The 20,072-nt window shown below is 43.2% G+C and overlaps 1 protein-coding gene across 1 annotated transcript in view; it reads right to left on the bottom strand.

Moving 5' to 3' along the window:
* fibcd1b (fibrinogen C domain containing 1b) overlaps positions 1 to 19,838 on the bottom strand; it is a gene marked incomplete at both ends in the record, with an annotated part of 511,759 nt that extends 491,921 nt beyond the window's left edge. The window contains one exon of the mRNA XM_080743825.1: positions 19,764 to 19,838. Coding sequence (XP_080599951.1) covers positions 19,764 to 19,838 — 75 coding nt within the window. The remainder of the gene's footprint in view (positions 1 to 19,763) is intronic.
* Between the last annotated feature and the right edge of the window lie 234 nt (positions 19,839 to 20,072).

Genomic DNA, 20,072 nt, shown 5'->3' with positions numbered 1-20,072 from the left:
CAAACGACCGCTGTTTCCTTGGCTTCACAGCCGAGCATAATGAACTTGGAGCCGGGCTGAATGAATGAGAAGACACCGCTGAGTACCGAAATTAAGTCGGGAGGTCACAACATTTCGACAGCACCGTGGAGCCAGGTTTAGTCGGTTGACGCCCCCCAGAACCGGGAGGGGAAACCCATATTTGGGTCTGGACATTGCCGAACCGAAATTAGTTAGGGTCCTTATTAGAGTGTGAATCGACCCTAATGCTCTGTCCAGACCGGCGAATTAGCGAAAGCGACGTGAAAAAGCGAACCAAAAAGGCGAAGAATTCGCCATTCGCCCTTTTCCGTACACACCAAAAAGCGACACGAATATGCGTATAATATTCGCTTAATTCGCCTAAAAACGAGGGGGCGATATCTGCCTGCATAGCCACAGGAGAAAGGAGAAGAAAGGAGAGAGAGGAGAGAGGAGAACGGAGACAGGGAAACAAATAAAACAATGGAAACTTCATCCTCAAGTGATGATGAGACCTGGCCGTGGTTGTTAGCCTAACCTCGCCTACCAGGCTTTCTCCCGGGAGAGAGCCTGGTGCTCGTTCACAACAGACCGTTTGGTTTCCGCCTAAAGCGCGGAAACCACTAGAAGAAGCGGCGTCGCTTTGATTTGGTTCCCACCGTTTGTTTCCCCAATCCCTATTAAAATGCTCGAGTAGCCTAGTGTGGTTTTGCCGGTCGCTAAAAGTTGGACTAAATCATGCATATACCAAACTAATTTTTCAAAAGCAAAACTACTCCGCATCGAGGAGTTTATTAGGTAGGCCATAAAAGTATGTCCTTGAGCGCAGGGGGATTATTTTGGGTTAAAACTGTTTCCGGTGGATATTTCCGGCCAAATTGTAGTCCTTGAGTACTACAACATGACGTTTTGTGGTTTCCGCTCCAGACCGGTTACAAACCCGAAAAGTGAAGTGATCCCAGACTATTGTTAGCCTATTAAATAAGAAAAAGAACAGAAGAGACAAGTGACAACACGCGTTCTCCATTCCCCCTCCCCTCCGCTCCGGCCGGGGGCAGAGTAGACAGGGTCGGTCAGTGTTTTATCATAGCCGGGTCGGAATGGCCGCATCACCCTCGGAATACGGGGCTGTCAATCATTATGTGTATTAACCGAGAGGACCCAAGAGGACCCGCGTCTTGGTGCGTGCAGCGTGCGTAATGCATGCGCGATGCGTATAGCCTGCTGCCAGGATCAGCAGCCGCGAGCCCGCGACCGCGTACAAGTTAAACCATGACTTACCTCTCTGTAGTTAGAAAATAGCCTAAAAGTATTCCTTTTAATCTCTGGCTTTTGTTTCGATCTTAATATTAGCCTATAGATTCCTTGGTAGCCTTCTTCTGCCTGTCAATCAGTTAACAGCGCACGCTGCACGGCTGCAGTGAGTTACATGAAAGAGGGTTTTAATAATGATTAAATGGTCGGGTCTCTCGGAAATAAAAGGATTTCGGGACAAAATGTCACGGGTTTCGGTCTGTAAAAAAAGAAAGTCAGTGTAAAGTAACTAATCGTAGCCTACATTTACTTGAGTAGCCTGTACTTGTAGGTATTTGTAGCCTACTTGAGTCGAATTTCCAGTACTTTCCTTCTAATCCAGTGGATTAAATCCACTCATTTCGGATCCTATATTGTAGGCTATTTAACTCTTATACTGCTTTGGACGTTCCTGTTCGCCCCAATTCTAGAGAGTGGGGACGGCCAATACGGCCGTTCGTTCGTTTGATGTTTTTTATGGATTATGATAAAAGACGTCCTTGCGCAACTTTTCAATGTATAATTGGTCGTCGGGTCGTTTTGAGGACAGCCGGAAACCGCGTCATAAAAAAAAAGTAAACAGACTGTCCTGGCTCCAGTGGCGTCAGTTCAGAACAAGCTAAGGTATGGCAACATGACTGGTGTCACCAGGCATGTTGCCATACCTTAGCAACAGGCACGATGAAAAGTACATTTTTATTATTTCCCCCTGGAGCCAAGGTATGGCAGCTGCATACCCCTGCCATACCCAATTGATGCCCCTGCCTGGCTCCGCCTGCTAGCCTTGAGGGATTATATTGTTTTTTTTGTTAGTAGAGAGAGAGAGAGAGAGCCACGTTGGTAAAAGCGATCATTTTGTCGGAAATCAGTTGTTTTATAGTATTAGTAGTATAGTAATTGTAGTAGGTAGTAGTATTTAGCAGTACTAGAATATTGAGATGTATTAGGCCAAGTACTAGGCCCTGCTCAGTATCAATCCGCCGAAGCAAAGCGACCATCCCCCACCACCCCACGGCCGGGGTCGCAGACAGCAGCAGATCCACGGAAGGAAAGTTTCGACAACAAACTTTAGGATTACAACCTACCCGCGTTGGTGACCCAGCAGCGCCCACGAATGGTGGTGGTGGTCGTGATGATGATGATGAAGAAGAAGAGAAAAAGATTCCTGTAGTGTAGCCGTTGGCTTTGAAGAGAAACATATTCCATTTCTTGGCGCCGTTGGTCGCGAAGAACCGGGTCAAAAAGTGGATCTAGAGCCTCCTGATATCCCGATATGGACTCGGAGACCCACGCCGTACCTGACACTCCTGAGAGTGAGACCCCCGTGCTGGATGGATCCCTATAACACTACATCTTCGGCGCAGCAGAGAGCCCGCCGTGACCGCCGCCACCCATTCAACAGCCAGACGTACAGAGGCAGAGACTCACTGGACGATGGCCATGATTCTACTGTCCAAAGTGGTAAGACTTAAATCCAGTGCATCTGCATGTATGTATACTGTATGTGATAACATCGCTTCAGGCATTCTTTCCACCGCATCCGTGATGAAGCCTGCAGGCTCAAGCCTCAAGCCGAGGCTTGTCAATCAGACCATGGTCTGAGTGATCTCTATTGCGAATAAACCAGTGGGATCCGGTCTAGAGCCCGCCTACTGCATCCGGCTATTTACACGTACACATACATGCAAGAAATGTTTCAGTATCCGGACCGGATCAGCAATTTGATCCTAGCATAGAGTTAGGATCCAAGTGCATGCGTTTGTTTTTGTCGCTATACAGGACACACGTGGAGTTCCTATCACGCGCGTGCACGTACTGCGTGTAGTGTACGGTGCACTGCACAGCTACTAGGATTTTTTATTTGATGGGAATTTAGGATTTATTGGCTTAGTTTGTGTGTGCGTGCGTACGATGCGTGTGTGTGTGTGTGTGTGTGTGTGAAAGAGGGAGAGGTTTCTTTTTACGTGTGGTGCACGTGGGGCACGTGCACGTACTATGCACGTACGGTGGGCGCCCCGCACCCACCTCGCTATGTCGTCGTCATCATCATCATCATCATCATCAGTAGCTGATGTAACATCATCATGATGTAACATCAGTAACACCGCTGATGATGATGATGTAGCCTTTCAATTCAATTCTATTCAAAGGAGCTTTATTGGCATGAGAAAACAGTTTACATTGCCAAAGCAAGTGTTATAAATAAAAACAGTTGAAAATGGGGAAGATAGCCTATATACAGTTGGAGGGAGTACAGCTTTGTGTAAACGGAGCTATGTTGCATTGTGACATTATATACATACAGGGTATAAAGGGCATTTCACTGTGACAGTAAATGCATGGTAACTATTTACTATATCTGCATTTTATGTATTACATATGAACTTATTGTAAGTCATTTGCTAAATGTCAAAATTGTAAATTGATTTGTTTACATATAAACTTTTTGATATTTTCCTGGCTATAATTTTAGATGATGAGTCGACGATGATGAGCCTACTTCTTCATTGCCACATCATAGTCGTCCAAGGACAAGGATAGGTAAAGAACAAAACACTTTTTTCTGTAAATCAGACTTAGCACCAGGCACATGCTCACATAGACATCAAAGGGGGCTTGAGCCCCTGACTTTTATCCATCTGTAAAAAGTGCCCTCTCCAGACCATGAATGCTGTTTTTACTATATATATTTTTATATATATTTGTGTGGTAAGCAGGGAAGTGCATAGAATGTTAGAGAGGCAGGGGTTGAAATTTCTAAAACGGCCTTCTGATGAAAATAGTAGGCTCCTCCACGCATTCTGCTGTGACGCGTTGTGAGCTTGGAGGTGTACTACTTTTCATGTATTTTATAGTAATTATGTATTTGTATAATTTACAGATCGACCATGGGCTTGTGTACGTGGTAGGGGTGCAGAGTTCAGCAGACCCGGCGGAGCCCTTCCGGAGGAGCCTGGCTGGAGTGAAACAGAATGGAGCCACACACACACACACACACACACACACACACACACACACGCACACGCACGCGCACACGCACGTGCACGCGCGCACACACACACACACACACACACTCTGTAGACATGTAGTGGTTGAGGCCTGTGTAAGGACAGGTAGGCCCCAACCTTTTTCCATTTGCAGTATTACAATTGAGTTCTAGTGTCTAAAATGTTGTGTTATATTTTATTTTTTTATTTTCATCAATCATTTGTACTGTACTTCAACCTAAAAAGTGTGAGATAAAGAAAACCCTGAAAGCTGAAGCAGGATTCAGGCTGAAAAGCTCATGTCACTGTCAATGTTCTGCACTGCGCTTACTGCTCTTACACACTAAAAGTGTGTAAAAAAAAAAACACTTTCTTGTTTTTATTTTTTTGAATTTGTTTGTAAACAACCACTGATCATACGTGTGATGTTACTGAAGCCAGCAATAAAAGGCTAAAGAGAGATTTCTGCCTGAAAATGTCTCCTTCACAAATATGCATTTTTCTCAGCTTTATGTTCTCAAAGAGCTGTTTTTTAGGCCATATTCTGCAGCCTCTAGCTAATGAATAGAACATGATAAAAACACGAAATCTTTTTCTGTTGCAAAGTAGACATTCTATTCTTCGTTGCCATATAATTGTTGTCTTTATAGTCAAAGCCAATTTTCTCCAGTAGGCCTTCAAAGATGAGCGACAATTCTCACATTTAGCTGGCAGTGGATGGAGCTTTTTGTTAAATTCTGTGGCAGTAAAAGAGTTAATACCCAGCGATTTATTTTAAAACATTAGTCTTTTTGCAGATATAAAGTAGCCTACAATAACAAACACATAAACCATGCTTTTACCAGTAAGACATTCGAGTAGGCTACCTTTTCCAAGCAGGCGCAGCCACGCAGAGGAGACACGGAAAAGGAGAAAGACACTGTTCCCCTCGGCCTCAATGTAACGTGAAGGTCCCTCCACCATTCTCTCTCTCTCTCTTGAAATAGGGTAGAGTGAGCTTACTTTGATACAGAGAGAGAGAGGAATTCGCCTTTGAACGTTTGCCAAATTCGACACAAGGGCGAATAAAAAACAGACGCCTTTTCGCTTTTTCGAAATTCGCGTTTGGTGTGGATGCTTCCATTGACTTTATAAGGTTTAAAAAAAAAGGCGAATTATACGCTAATTCGCTATTCGCCAATTCGCCCTCTGTGTGTACGGACCTTAAGCCTCCTACTTCCATCTGGGAGGATGGGTGGGTTGCTAGATGCTAGGGTTTGCATTGTTTTGTGTTTTCTGCAAAATAGGAAAAAAATAAAAATAAACTATCGACTGTTATCTCTTGAAATATTTTACTTTATTTTCCAATTTCCCCTTTTCAGCAAGTGGATACGGCTTATGTTTTCCACTGTAATTTATTCTGAATTAAAAGAAGAAAAAGAAAGAAAACATAGCCTACGCTACTGTGAAAGATAGAGCAGAGAACACAAAGGCCAAGGTAACAGCTTCCGTTCTGTCATTGCCTGCCATAGAAATCCTCGCTGCAATCAATGCGCGGCCACGCAATGCTTACATCTCGTTGCGATTTTCAGCAAAACACAATTTGAACACTCTTGTTTTGCTTTGTTTTTCACCCTTTTAAGTTATTTCCCTAATAAAGTTGTTTTATTTGTTTTTGTTTAGTGAAGTAAAAAACTTGTGTAGTATTCTTATTATTTATTATCATCATTAGTTGATGCATCATTTTCACAGGTTGATCCTTTTATTCGCTTTGAAACATCGAAACCTCATTTCGAAAAGAAATTGTGTTTTATTCTGCGTGCCTTGGATGTCATCAAACAAAGAAATACATGTATTATACCAATGAATTGAACAAAAAATATCGTGCCGGCCCGGTGTGTGTAACAGGGACGTGCAGAGAATGAGGCAGGGGCTGGACTTTCCAAAAGGGCCTTTGGTGGAAGCACCAAGCTCCAAGCTCACAGAAGAGCAGACCTCCAAGCTCACAACGCGTTGCGCTCGGTGTGTGGTACCACACTGAACTAAGCATAACCATGTCAATACTGGAGATGTGATGTAATAGCATTCTACACAGAGAGGGCAATTCTTTCAACATAAGATGCTGCATTCAAGTTCAGGAGAGTTTTGACAAGGCAATTCTACTGAATGCTGCCTTCAGGTATGGCATGGAAAGAGGGCATTTGCATTTCTTTCGCCATAGTGAACATTGCATTTATTGTCTGGAGAGGGCAGTTTTTTACAGACAGATAAAAGGGCAGGGGCTCAAGCCCCCTTTGATGTCTATGTGTGCACGTGCCTGGTGTGTAAGGACCACTCTGTTCTCCCATGTCATTCTTCCCTGCAGTGGCATCAGTTCAGAAAAGGTTAAGGTATGGCAACATGACTGGTGTCTTGCACGCGCGCCTCCGCGCGCGTGAAAGACACCAGTCATGTTGCCATACCTTAGCAACAAGCATGATACATTTATTTTAAGAAGTACATTTTATTGTTTCCCCCGTTTCTACGGTTTCTTGGGCTGGATATGGCAGCCTGGAATGGTTGTTCAAGTGCAGCTTAACTTGGCATGTTAGTAAACGTGCCACAATTAACAATAATGCATTGCACCTGTGCAGCTGACCTGCGAAAACTGGGAATATACCATTTTGTCAAGATGGGGAGAATACAAGTGTGGAGAATATAATTATAATACCTTGTTAAAGTGACCATTTTGTTAAATTTTGCACTTTATTTTACTGTAATTTAACAACATAACCAGCACAGATAGACAAAGAGACATTCATGGATGTATATTTAAAAGTAACTTTTATTTTCCCCCCTGGACCCAGGGTATGGCAGCTGCATACCCCTGCCATACCCAATTGACGCCCCTGCTTCCCTGGCCTCTGTTTGAGTGAACTGAACTATAATGACTAACATAATCTTTGTGTTTCTTTGTCCTGGCCTTTTCCTTCTCACTCTGCGTCTATCTTCCCCAGCCTCCTGCTCGCCACCAGACAATTAAATGTCCCCCAAACAGGATGACAAAAGGGAGGGGAGATAGCGGCGCGAGGGTCAGATAACAAAGGCAGATAACGGCGGAACAAGGCCAAAGGCACTAGGGACATTATGGCTGTTTTTCCTTTATAACCTTAATTCTCCTAGTCTAAAGCTTGGCTTACAAACGTAGCAAAATGGCCTCGGCCCAGTTGAAGTAAGACTCCTCATCTGATGAAATAAAACGGCCCAGTGGAAGTAAGACTCCTCATCTGATGAAATAAAACGGCGGTGGTGTCAAGTAACTGAGTACTGGACTTAAAGGGATACTTCACTTAAAAAATACAAAAAATACAAATAGAAAATATTTTATCGTCTAATCAGGCTTTTATGAACACCCTGAACAGTTTTTAAGTTGCTTGATATTTAGATATTTGATGTAAATGTTACCAGGCCCTACTCCTCCAGGGCTCCTCCCCATACACAACCATTGTAACTTCAAATGTGTTTTTTCGTTAACTTTTTTCATTTATTTTTAATAAGTCTTTGGGAAAATGGAAAAAATTCAATAAATAATTAATTATTAAAAATAAAAGAAAAATGTTATCGAAACAACACTGCCTGCCCACATATTAGGAGGTTATTATGAGTCACCAGAAAAAAGAATGGGTATTTTTAATGAATCTATCATGGTTAAAATGGAGTTTGAAGTGGGTGTGTATGGGGAAAATGCACCCATGAAAACATTGTCACATCGAGATGCATTGTGTGCTTGTAGATCGGCTATTTTCAAATAGCGGAAATGTATGGTTATAAGGTTGTAGTCTCTCAAGAACATAGTGCTACACTAGGAACAAAACAGAGAGGGCGCTATTTTTCCCTTTTCTTTGATAATGCCTTGCCAGGTTGATAAGGCTGAAGTGGTAGTTGCATGTTTTGTAATAACTATTAGAATCTACAAAGTAGACTAACTAGTAACTACAGTTTTCAAATAATTGTAGTGGAGTAAAAGTAAAAATGCTGCCTCTGAGATGTACAGTAGTGGCAGAGGCGTCAATTGGGTATGGCAGGGGTATGCAGCTGCCATACCCTGGGTCCAGGGGGAAGATAAAAGTTACTTTTAAATATAAATCCATGAATGTCTCTTTGTCTATCTGTGCAAGTTATCATGTTGTTAAATTACAGTAAAATAAAGTGCAACATTTTACAAAATGGTCACTTTAACAAGGTATTATTATTCTCCACACTTGTATTCTCGTCATCTTGATAAAATGGTATATTCCCAGGTTCTGCAGGTCAGCTGCACAGGTGCAATGCATTATTGTTAATTGTAGCACATTTACTAACATGCCAAGTTTAGCTGCACTTGAACAGAGTTGGGATCCGTTACTCCAAAAAGTAGTGCACTACATATTACATATTACCTCTGAAAAAAGTAGTGCCTTACACTACTTCATTACTTCCTGGAGAAAGTAACTCGTTACACTACTCGTTACACTACTTTTGCGTTACTCCATAAAAAAGCCTGAGATGCATTGGCAACATATATTAGATGTATTAAATATTTATTATATATTATTATAATATCTAATACAATACAGTTATGTTGTTCAATGAAGTGAGCAGGGCTCACTGGTGGTCATTTGAATGAGTCTAATAATAATAATAATAATATTAATAATACAAAGTTATAATAATTAATCAAAATTATAATAATTAAATTATTTCTGAGCCCCTGTGGCCTTATTTAGCTCACATATGAGTTTATTCATTTATTTATGGACATACAAGGTTTCCACCTGACATTATATAGCCTATAGTTCTGTATCCATATGTCAGTCAGTTTAAGCAGATTTCATTCCATTTGGCTCCTATGAATTTTCCAGTCCAGGGGTGGACATGACCTGGCGGAGATTCTCCCCCCACAGAGCGCAGCAGGTCATAGTAATTATTATAATTTGTATTAGTAAGTAGGTAGTTCTGTAGTCAAATACAGCTGGGGGGCTTATAACCCCAGGGGGGGGCCTATTCCCCCACTCTACCCTACTGTAGCGGGCGAAAGTGATGGAACTACAATGAGATGACTCCGTGTGCAGCAGAAGCACTAAAACAATGTCAAACTAATTCTAGCAGCGGAAAACTTCCCATTTGCTTAAAAAAGCAACATAACAGCGATGGTTTTGCATAAGGAATTATTAATTGTCCGTCATCATCAGCTCATGTCAGAGTCTCAGAGCAAAGGTGAGGTGCTCTTTTTCCCTCTCTCTCTCAGCCTACCATACATTTCCAGTAGGCTAATTCATTCTTGTGGCTCGCTGGATATTTAATACTCACTATTTGGGGGTTTTAATGTATCTTGTCACGTGTAGGATATTAATCTAGGCTGTGATTCAAACGTCGGCTTTGCGCACCTCGTGATGCGCTGCCGTGCCACTCTTTTTTTCTCTTTTCTCTCTCTCTCCCTTTCTCTCATGGGCAAAAGGTAACTCATTTCTTTGCTTGATATTATAAATATCCGTATTTGGGGGGTTTGCTGTTTTTAGTCCCTTGTATTAATCTATATGCGATGGTTATCAAATGTCGGGTGGCTGCTGGCTGCGGCTTGATTGCCACAGTGTCACCGTGACCTGCTGCTGCGCTGACAATCAAATGTGTTTGATTACCTCTTCTTTGGTTAGTTATTTTAGAGAAATGGCAGTTCCAATGTTTTAAAAGACAAGTGATGATGTTTACAATCGGTTCCTGCTGAAGGCAGCTGCAGAAACTGCAGGCACGAAAGTAGCGAGTAGCGAGTAACGCGACCAGGCAGTATTTGTAGTGTTATTATTATTTCGGAGGAGTAGTACCGTTACACTACTCGTTACCGAAAAAAGTATTATTATTACAGTAACGCGTTACTTTGTAACGCGTTACACCCAACTCTGCACTTGAACAACCATTCCAGGCTTCCATATCCAGCACAAAAAAAACTTAGAAACCTGTGTAAAAAACTGTCAAAACTCGTTTTTTTCAGACATTGTGAAAATAGACGATCTACATGCTCACAACGGCGTTGTGAGCATGTAGATCTGCTATTTTCACAATAGAACCGTGTTATACAAAATGTAATGCCTCTTTTCAATGACTCCCATCTTTGCCATACCCTAGCTTTTGCTGAACTGACGCCACTGAGTAGTGGAGTGGAAATGCATTTGAAGGCAATTTTCAGGAAAAGGGCAGTAAATACCGAAGAGTAGAAACGGCCAAACAAAAGAGTCGTTTTTCCACCACTGTAAAACGGCCCATTCAACTGGAGGTTTACTGAGTTACTGACTCACTTTTCTATGCAAAAGAGGTGCACTTCACTTACATAACAAGTTCACCGCGATGGTTCATTACTACTCGCTGATACCACCAACACACTCCACTCACACACGCATGGGCGTCACAAGGGGGAGGGGGAGGGGGGGCGGGGGGTGGACTGAGTTACAAGGGCCCAAGGTGGAGGGGCCTTCATTATTTTATACTTTAGATATTGAAAAATAGCAGATATACAAGCTCACAGCGCGGCACCGAGTGTATATACCGGTATATATTTTTTAAACAATTGTCACTCAAATTATGCCTCTGGAACTAAATATTTTGAGATGGGGGTCCGTGGCCAAATACATATCATTTTGGGGGTCCTTCACATGAAAAGGCTTGAGCACCACTGACATAGAAACATAGGTTTTTCCAAAAAAAAAACCTTAGAAGGATTTTAAATATTCAAAGATTTTCACGATTTTTCAAAAATAGCAGATCTGCAAGCTCGCAGCGCGGCACTCGGTGCCGCGCTGTGAGCTTGTAGATCTGCTATTTTTCAATAGTTAAAGCACAGGGGGTGCGACACCCCTGCACACGCGTTCGCTCGCACCTTCCTTTCCAGCTGAGCAGAGATGAAGGCCTACACACACACTCCAGTTAACCGGCAGGCTTTGATCGCACAACTTGAAACGCTCGGGCATCACCATTAAACGTGCGCCATCATGCATACTGCATTATGCAAACGCCCTGTTTTATGCATGTTTATACTGCCAATGCAAATGTGTTTGTCTTATGCAGACTTTAAGCAGCGCGGCATTGAGCCGCACAAACCTATGCGTCCCCATATTCTCAGTTGAACTTCCTGTGGAAATGGCATATCTAAAAGCTCAAGACGCATCGCGTTGTGACGTGACGTATGTATGTTACAGTCAGTTTGGGTAACTCAGTGAGATGCCTAAATCTAACCCTAACCCGGCCTAACCTTAACCTCAGTAAAACTATGCCTAACCCTAACCCTAACCCTAACACTCCGTGGGGTGAGGCGCTATCATTTCTGCCGACGCTACATTGTCGCTGTCGTTGTTGTGGATCAAAGCGACCGCTTGTTCCGCCCCACGCCGCACGACGAGCGCTCCGGTTCTCGATCTAACTAATTCTCGATCTAGCGGTGATATATATAAATATATATATATATATATGTGAACGTAGTTTAGTTTAGTAGTTTAGTATGTGAACGGTCACAGCTTGACTATACAGTATCTCTGTCTATAACGCCTGACACTGTGGTTCCCCTGACACATCACTGTGACATCACAGGTGACATCACAGTGACGTCAGCTACTCAGAGCAGGGATCTCCATATATGGGTATAAAACAGGTGACATCACAGTGATGTCAGCTACTCAGAGCAGGGATCTCCATACTGTATGATTTGGCTATTTGAAAAGATTTGTACACATTTTATACATTTGAAAGCATTGTGAAATGGGACATTCTGCATAATGAGCCCTTTTAATTGTGGTAGTTTAAGTACCGTACATTTTGATACAAGTCCTTTTTAGGGATGCAAATTATTGATTCATTAATTACTTGATAGTTGATAACCGATTAATTGCCTCGTTTTTTTAGGATCAAATCAGTGGAGAAACATAACTGCCTTGATGTATATAACGTTAACGACCGTCAACAAGTTTCAGCTGGACACAGGCACACACACACACACACACACACACACACACACACACACACACACACACACACACACACACACACACACACACCTCCCCACCTTTGTCTCATTTCTCTCCAAAAGCCCTTGAATATGATTGAATATGATTAAGGATTACTGTGATTTAACTTTCACTAGGCAAAAAAAAAAAGTTAATAAAAAACAACAAATAAACAAAATAAAAACATTAATTGTAATGGTTTATTTCAATCAATTTAGTCCTTAACGGCAATTAATCAATTTTGGATTAATTGTTAACATCCCTAGTCCTTTTGTGGCCTACTTTTACTCAGGTACATTTAGGACTTTTACTTGTGTCGGAGTATCTCTGCATTAGCTCATTGTTGTCGGGCAGAAACCTCGCACCTCCAAGTTTCAAATGTGTACGTTCTTTCGCAAAGTAAAGCCCTGCTTCATCATACAAGGCCGTCGCACAAAAGTATCGAAAACAGCTGATCTACAAGCACACAACGCCTCGCGGTGCGAGGCGTTGTGTGCTTGTAGAGCGGCTGTTTTCGCTAGTTTAAATCATATTTCAAATGATAAATGCCAAAGGAACGGTTTTGGTCATACAAGGTTTTCATCGGACAACGACGAGCTGTATCTGTATTTTTTGGGCACCACAGTACAAATCAGAGACAGGAGAGAGAGTGAAAGCCAGGGTTGTTAGAAGCATATCCACTGCCGTGGCTCAGTCACCCACAGGGAAATCACGGGCCCAGTGAACCAGCGAGAGAGAGAGCTATGCCGGTCTGCTGCGATCCGGTCCACGTGTTGTGGGCTCCCCTCCATACCTCCGGCCAGCTCAGCAAGTTCATTAGTCGGACAAGGTTACCGAGAGAGAAACCACAGTGCTCAAAAAAACCACCACACCACACACATAGAGGTAACTATAGGGACTGGACGATATAATCAATATCAGCAGCCATGTTTCCATAAACCTATTCGAATTAGGGAAGCAAATTATCAGAAATACGCATTAAGACAAAGCGAATGTAGCATGTTTCCATGTGCGGGTGTCATTCGAATTAGCGACGGTCGCATGAGTTGATCGGGCTGATTTTTTCTGACCGAACCTGGGCACTGCACGTCTGACTGATGCGGATCAGTCGCTGTACAGTGCTCATCCTGCAAGTTTCAGCGTCCTCTGGAAGGTGGCCGATCTGCAAGCTCACAACGCGGCGCGGAGATGCGGATGCGAGCTGCTGTGACCTGTGAGCTTGTAGATCGGCCACTTTTGGCACGCAACACCGTGTGATGAGGAAGGGTTAGCCACGGATGGCTTGACTCCGGGAGGTGAAAACGGGAGGAATTTACACACGGTCCGTGTCATTCCGTGTATAACAAACAAACGGTCTGTTTTGTGGGCCAACGGGCAATGGACGTTAAGCAGCAGGGGAAAGTGTTAAATTGGAGGACGATATGGACCCAGAACGTCATAATCTATTCACATTTATTGTCTGACCCGTTTCCATTCACAAATGCAGATAATTTTTTTTGACAGATATTGAAAGTTTATTTGCATTCGTGTTTCCATAAAAAGATTTTGCTTTATGGAAACGCCACTAGTGTTACGTAACGCCGCTAGGTTTGGTGGTAACAGAGTAACTTAACAAGTTACTTTTGCAATCTAGTAGGATTGTTACCAGTTACATTTTCCAAAAATAACGGCGTTAGTTAGTTACATTTAACGAGTTACTTTTCTCAGTGGTTAACGTGGTAAGTAACGTAACGGATTAGTTTTTAAAGGCAGTAACGATGTAACCTAACGAGTAACTATCAAAAGTAACGATACCCAACACATTATTGGCTGGGTTTCCCAAAGCAATTTTAGCCCTTCATAGCTCATGCATGGTCGTAGAGACCAAGCCCTGAACGTCATGTTCCCGAGTTTACATGAGTTCGGGCAGAGCGACTTATTTAGCCCCCTACAACTACACCAACATTCATTAACGAAAAAAGTTGACAAGTCAATCGACTTCATTACACAAGTCGACTCCCAGCAGAGAAAGTCAAAAGTCGGAGTTGAAAAAAAAAACTTTCTATTGTGAAAATAGCAGGCTATTTTCACAATTTCTGCCTCTATATATTTGACAATTTGGCCAATGTTTAATTTGTCATTTTAGAGGTATTAAAAAGTCCTTAAATTGGCACTTTAGAAGTGTGCAGATACCCTCTACACACTTCAATGTTATGGTGGTTTGTTTACAGTTGAGTGATCTGACCCCCCAAAATAATCAGGAGGGTCGTGTGCGATGTGATGACGTCATTAAACGATAAAGTCGACATCAACTCGACTTTTTACTGAGTCGAGTCGACTTGCAAAAATCACAAGTCGTTAATGCCCTAGGCCTAGTAGTGGGTGCGTGCGTGTGTGTGCAAGGAATGAAATACACAGTGCATCCATATGTATTTCTCTTGCATGGGTGTTGGTGCCCAGGGCACGTAGGTTGGTTAGCATGTCAGTAGAATGCATTCAGCTCATGACCACGCACAGTCCATTCAGCCCTCCCTGGGAACCTCAGCTCTGCAAATCGATTGCCTTCAGAGACGGTATAGCCTGAACTAAATGACTTCCCAGAGTGTCTGTCTGTGTGTCTGTGTGTCTGTCTGTCTGTCTGTCTGTCTGTCTGTCTGTCTGTCTGTCTGTCTGTCTGTCTGTCTGTCTGTCTGTCTGTCTGACTGTGTGTGTGTGTGTGTGTGTCTGTGTGTCTGTGTGTCTGTCTGTCTGTCTGTCTGTCTGTCTGACTGTGTGTCTGTGTGTCTGTGTGTCTGTCTGTCTGTCTGTCTGTCTGTCTGACTGTGTGTCTGTCTGTCTGTCTGTCTGTCTGTCTGTCTGTCTGTCTGTCTGTCTGTCTGTCTGTCTGACTGACTGACTGTCTGTCTGTCTGTCTGTCTGTCTGTCTGTCTGTCTGTCTGTCTGTCTGTCTGTCTGTCTGTGCGTGCGTGAGTTGTATTAGCCTACTACCTATAAATGGGGGCAGACCTCTATTCAGAAACACCCCTACTTAGAAACATCCCTATTCAGAAATACCCCCACTGAGGTTAGGGTAAAATGTCCCCCGAAGTAGGCTATAGTAGATTCTGAGAAATAGTTTTTTTGCGACCGTCAGCTCAAAACCTCCACTGGCTGTCTGTCAGTCTGTCAGTCTGTCCGTCACGTCACACTTTTCCCCTACACTTATCTCCGCCACCTTTGGCCCTAACTATTCATGCCAAACTTTGCACACACACACACCCCTTGGCTGCCAAACCACAACCTCCACCCCTCATTTCTAACATGCCCCTCTTCTAGCGCCACCATGAGGCTGATTCTTGCAAAACACATTTTTGGACACTGCTCCTACAGTCTAAAATCACGCAAAGCGGTGCACAGTATCTCTACAGTCATGTCATCAACATGTCCCATTTGCCATATTCCCTCCTGATTGGCTACCATTGCTTTCTAAATTTTGTGTATGCGACCTGACGGTCGCTTATCTCCCGATTAGGGAGTCTTACTGGTATGTGTGTGTGTGTGTGTGTGCGTGCGCGCGTGCGTGCGTGCGCGCGTTCGTGCGCACGCGTGTGTGTGATATGAATTGCAACAATTATGTTAGGACCTTATAATGTCCCCACATGACATGAAACAATGTAATCATGACATTTAGATCGTCAACATTAGCGATTATGAGATTGTGATTGTACTACAGAAGAGTGGGAGAGTATTATTATCATTGTGTGTGTCTGACACATTCATCAGTTAATCTATAGGCATTATTATTTTTGTAAAAAGAAAAAAACAGGAAGATTATGTGCCACAGTGCCAGTGCAAGATAATGGTGTCTGTGTGTACAATCATCATGTATCACGCACGGGTGTGCGCGAGCGACCGTGCCTGCAGCCATTGACGGAGACGCACAGCAACAAACAAACGCAAACCATGCACTTTCATATCAAAACGCAGCCTTTACAGCAGGGGTCTTCAAAGTTTTCAGGCCAAGGACCCCTTAGTTGAGAGAGAGATGAAGCAGGGACCCCCACAACCTGTTCATAGATTCCATATAGTTTCATTGTTTGACAGCACAATCATCAGTGTATTTTGGATTCATGTCAATGTGTGTTTTCAGATATTTAACCACTTGAGCCGTCATTACCTAATAAACTTGACCTTTTTCTCTGTACTTAGTCCGCTCTTTCCCCCCTCTACACTAAACCTCTTTGCCAAAAATAGCAGATCTACAAGCTCACAACGCCTCGCAGCGCGAGGCGTTGTGAGCTTGTAGATCTGCTATTTTGGGTTCAAGTTAATATAAAAAAGGATTGGAAGATTTGGAGGACCCCCTGTAACTCTGAGGACCAACTAGGGGTGCCGGACCCCCTGTTGAAGACCCCTGCTTTACAGCGCATGTTTTCCTCACATGGTTGTGTAGAAACAACTTAATCTGCATCACCACATCATCATCAGTGGGTTGAGAGTTAATTCTTTGCAGACGTCAATCCTTTAACATGTTCCCACACACATAGCTGATTCTATGGCGTTCCCCGGTAAAACGCACGCACACGCGAACGAGCACACACACACACACACGCACACACACACACACACACACACACACACACACACACACACACACACACACACACACACACACACACACACACACACACACACACACACACACATGCACCTGACCTTGCCAGCACACACCATTCCCACAAAGTGATTTCGTCCATAGCTAATACAACAACGCAGCCCACGTCCGCACTTGCACGTTTCAACTTGTGCAAGGATGAGAAGAAAGCAGACTTAAAGGAGTAGTTCACCCCCAGAATGACCTTTTTTCTACTGATTACTCATGCCATGGAGACTTGAGTTCAATAATATTGTTGGGTTTTTGTTGCATTCCTAACACAAAAATGTGATTACAATAAATTTGCCTCCATTGATTCCGGATGGGGACTCAAATGCATTTGGGTCCCCGTCCAGAATAAATGGGCGTAAATTTACTATAATCATTTTTTTTTTGTCTTAGGAATGTGACAAATACAAATAAATATTATTGAACTCAAGTCTCCATGGCGTGAGTAATTAATAGAAAAGAAAAATGTCATTTTGGGGGTGAACTACACCTTTAATACAATAGCCTAATTTAACTCTAGAGTTAAATATCTGTAAGGGTCCATTTGGTTATACCAAATCTCCATCATTTAGCATGGGGACCACCTGCCTGGATCCCCCCTCGGGGACCACTTGGTGGTCCCCAGACCACTGGTTGAAAACCACTGCTTTACGATGTTCCTCCTTCTAATTAAAAGAACGTGCAAATCTCGTGTCTCGGACCGTTTCCTTCATCCAAAAGGAGCATAGATATTATGGACCACAAAATAGAAACGCAACGCAAAACAGGCTGCGCGCGTGAAAGGCAAACAGACAGATGCTGGAGCAAGCCAACAGACAGCAGCATCAGCACCACCACACTCACTATAGGGATGGGACGATACGCGATTTTATCGTTTATCGTGATAAAAAATAAACACTCGCGATAATCGTATCGTGGAGATTTAATTTACAGTGATATCGTCCTCCGTCATGCACTGCGATCAATTCACCTTTTATTTGCCAAGCTGCATATCCGGTACCAGTATAATTAGTAAAAGGTACTAGCGCCACCATCAGGCCGATTTTTTGAAACACATTTTTGGACACTCCTGCTCCTACAGATTTTGCCCTAAAATCACGCAAAGCGGTACACAGTATGTCTAGAGTCATGTCATCAACATGGATCCGTCACATTTAGCGCCACCATCATGCCGATTTTTACATGCGACCTGGCGGTCGCTTATCTCCCGATTTAGGGAGTCTTACTGGTAATATACATACTTGATACATACTTGATACAGGGTTAGGGTCTTTTTTTCACTCTCTAACAAATCTCTTTGCCAAAAAATAACAGATATACAAGCTCACAGCTTGTAGATCTGCTATTTTTTGGCAAATGTTCCGCCCCGGGATAACAGATTTTGATTATTGCGATAACATCATAAATCGCGATTTTCTTTTGCCACAATAATCATGATGTGACATTTTCATATTGTCCCATCCACACACTCACATCCCCTCCTCATAGCTCGCTTCTTATCACTGAAAACACATCGCTTTGCCAGGATGATAAACGCAGTCTCGCCTACTGCATGTATAAGATTGCATGAACAACAACATCATCATTGGTCGCCAAGGGATCCATGTGAAACCGCTGCTGTTTTTTTTTTTTTTTTTTTCCTTTTTTTGGAGACGTTATGATTATGAATATAATGGCAGAAACATGATATAAGCGGGGGGGACCAGTGGAGACTCGCTGTTTTCCACACCTGTGTATGTGTGTGTGTGTGTGTGTGTGTGTGTGTGTGTGTGTGTGTGTGTGTGTGTGCGTGCTTGTGCGCGCGTGTGCAGAGCACATCTCTCCAGCAGAGATCAGCTCCTCTACTCTTTTTTACGCGGCATAACACTGCACCAAGCGTGCATATTGTGCACGTAGTCAGCACCGCCACACGCCCAGTGTGGTTCTCAAACTTTTTCGATGTCAAGGACCCCCAAATTGACATGCATTTGCCTGCGGACCCCTATTTGAAAAGATATTCCAGGGACCCCATGAAGATTTTTTATTTTTTATTTTTTTAAACACAGTGATTCCCAACCATACAAATTTCAAGGACCCCCATGGACATGCATTGATTGAAGAGTTTATTTTTTACAAGCGGTTTTCAATAGAAAACAGCACAAATCATTGGTACAAGGTCAACTCAAAGGAGATCTTAGAAAGCCTTACGGCTTATTTACACAGGAACCACTTTATGTATCTCATATAACATTAAGGCTATACGGACCCTCATTAAATGGCATTTTCTATCGCTGGGACCGCAATTTATATTGTAAAATCAATGTTCATTTAACTGTACACTTGTTTGTACGTTTGCACGCTTGTATACCCATATTAAAGGATCCATTTTGTTCCCCAACTGCGACCCCCTGGAACTCCCTCAAGGGCCCCTGGGGGTCCCCGTACCCCACTTTGAGAACCAGTGCTATATTAGATTACATTTTGCACTGCACTGTCGGTGTCGGGGTTGCACAGACTGCGCGCAATGGTCCATATAGTAGCCTACCCACCGATCGTTGCATGAGAACCACACTCCACACAGTGCCTATACACACAAGGCAACATCGTCACTGTCGGGCAGAAACCTCGTATCTCCAAGTTTCAAATGTGTACGTTCTTTCGCAAAGTAAAGCCCTGCTTCATCACACAAGGCCGTCGCACAAAAGTAGTGAAAACAGCCGATCTACAAGCACACAACGCCTCGCGGGTGCGAGGCGTTGTGTGCTTGTAGATCGGCTGTTTTCACTAGTTTAAATCGTTTTTAAAATGATAAATTCAAAACGAACGGTTTTGGACATACAAGGTTTCCACCCGACAACGATACACCATACAGTCGATCCGTTCACGATCACATACCTGGTTTTTATGTCGAGACCCATCTTCGAGTTCTGAAGAGGTGTTCATAGCTGATCCCCATTGGTCATTGATCATTTCCTCCGGTAGAATCTTTCTTCCCAATAAAAGCTCACCCGCCTGTTGTTATATATCCGGGCGGTGGTGGTGGTGTGGGGGGGAAATAAACAAATAAACCGCTCTTTAATCAAGTCTCCTTTTTATTCCATATGCAGGCGAGTATCCCGTTTACTGAAATGAAAGGAGACAGCTACTTTCTCCTCGTATCCACATTAGACGCACACACTCTCACACAGAGCCAGGGAACAGCCA

Source organism: Nannobrachium achirus, assembly GCF_963921795.1.
Source record: "Nannobrachium achirus genome assembly, chromosome: 15".
Taxonomy (NCBI): Eukaryota; Metazoa; Chordata; class Actinopteri; order Myctophiformes; family Myctophidae; genus Nannobrachium; species Nannobrachium achirus.
This window is presented reverse-complemented; position numbering and strand designations above follow the sequence as displayed.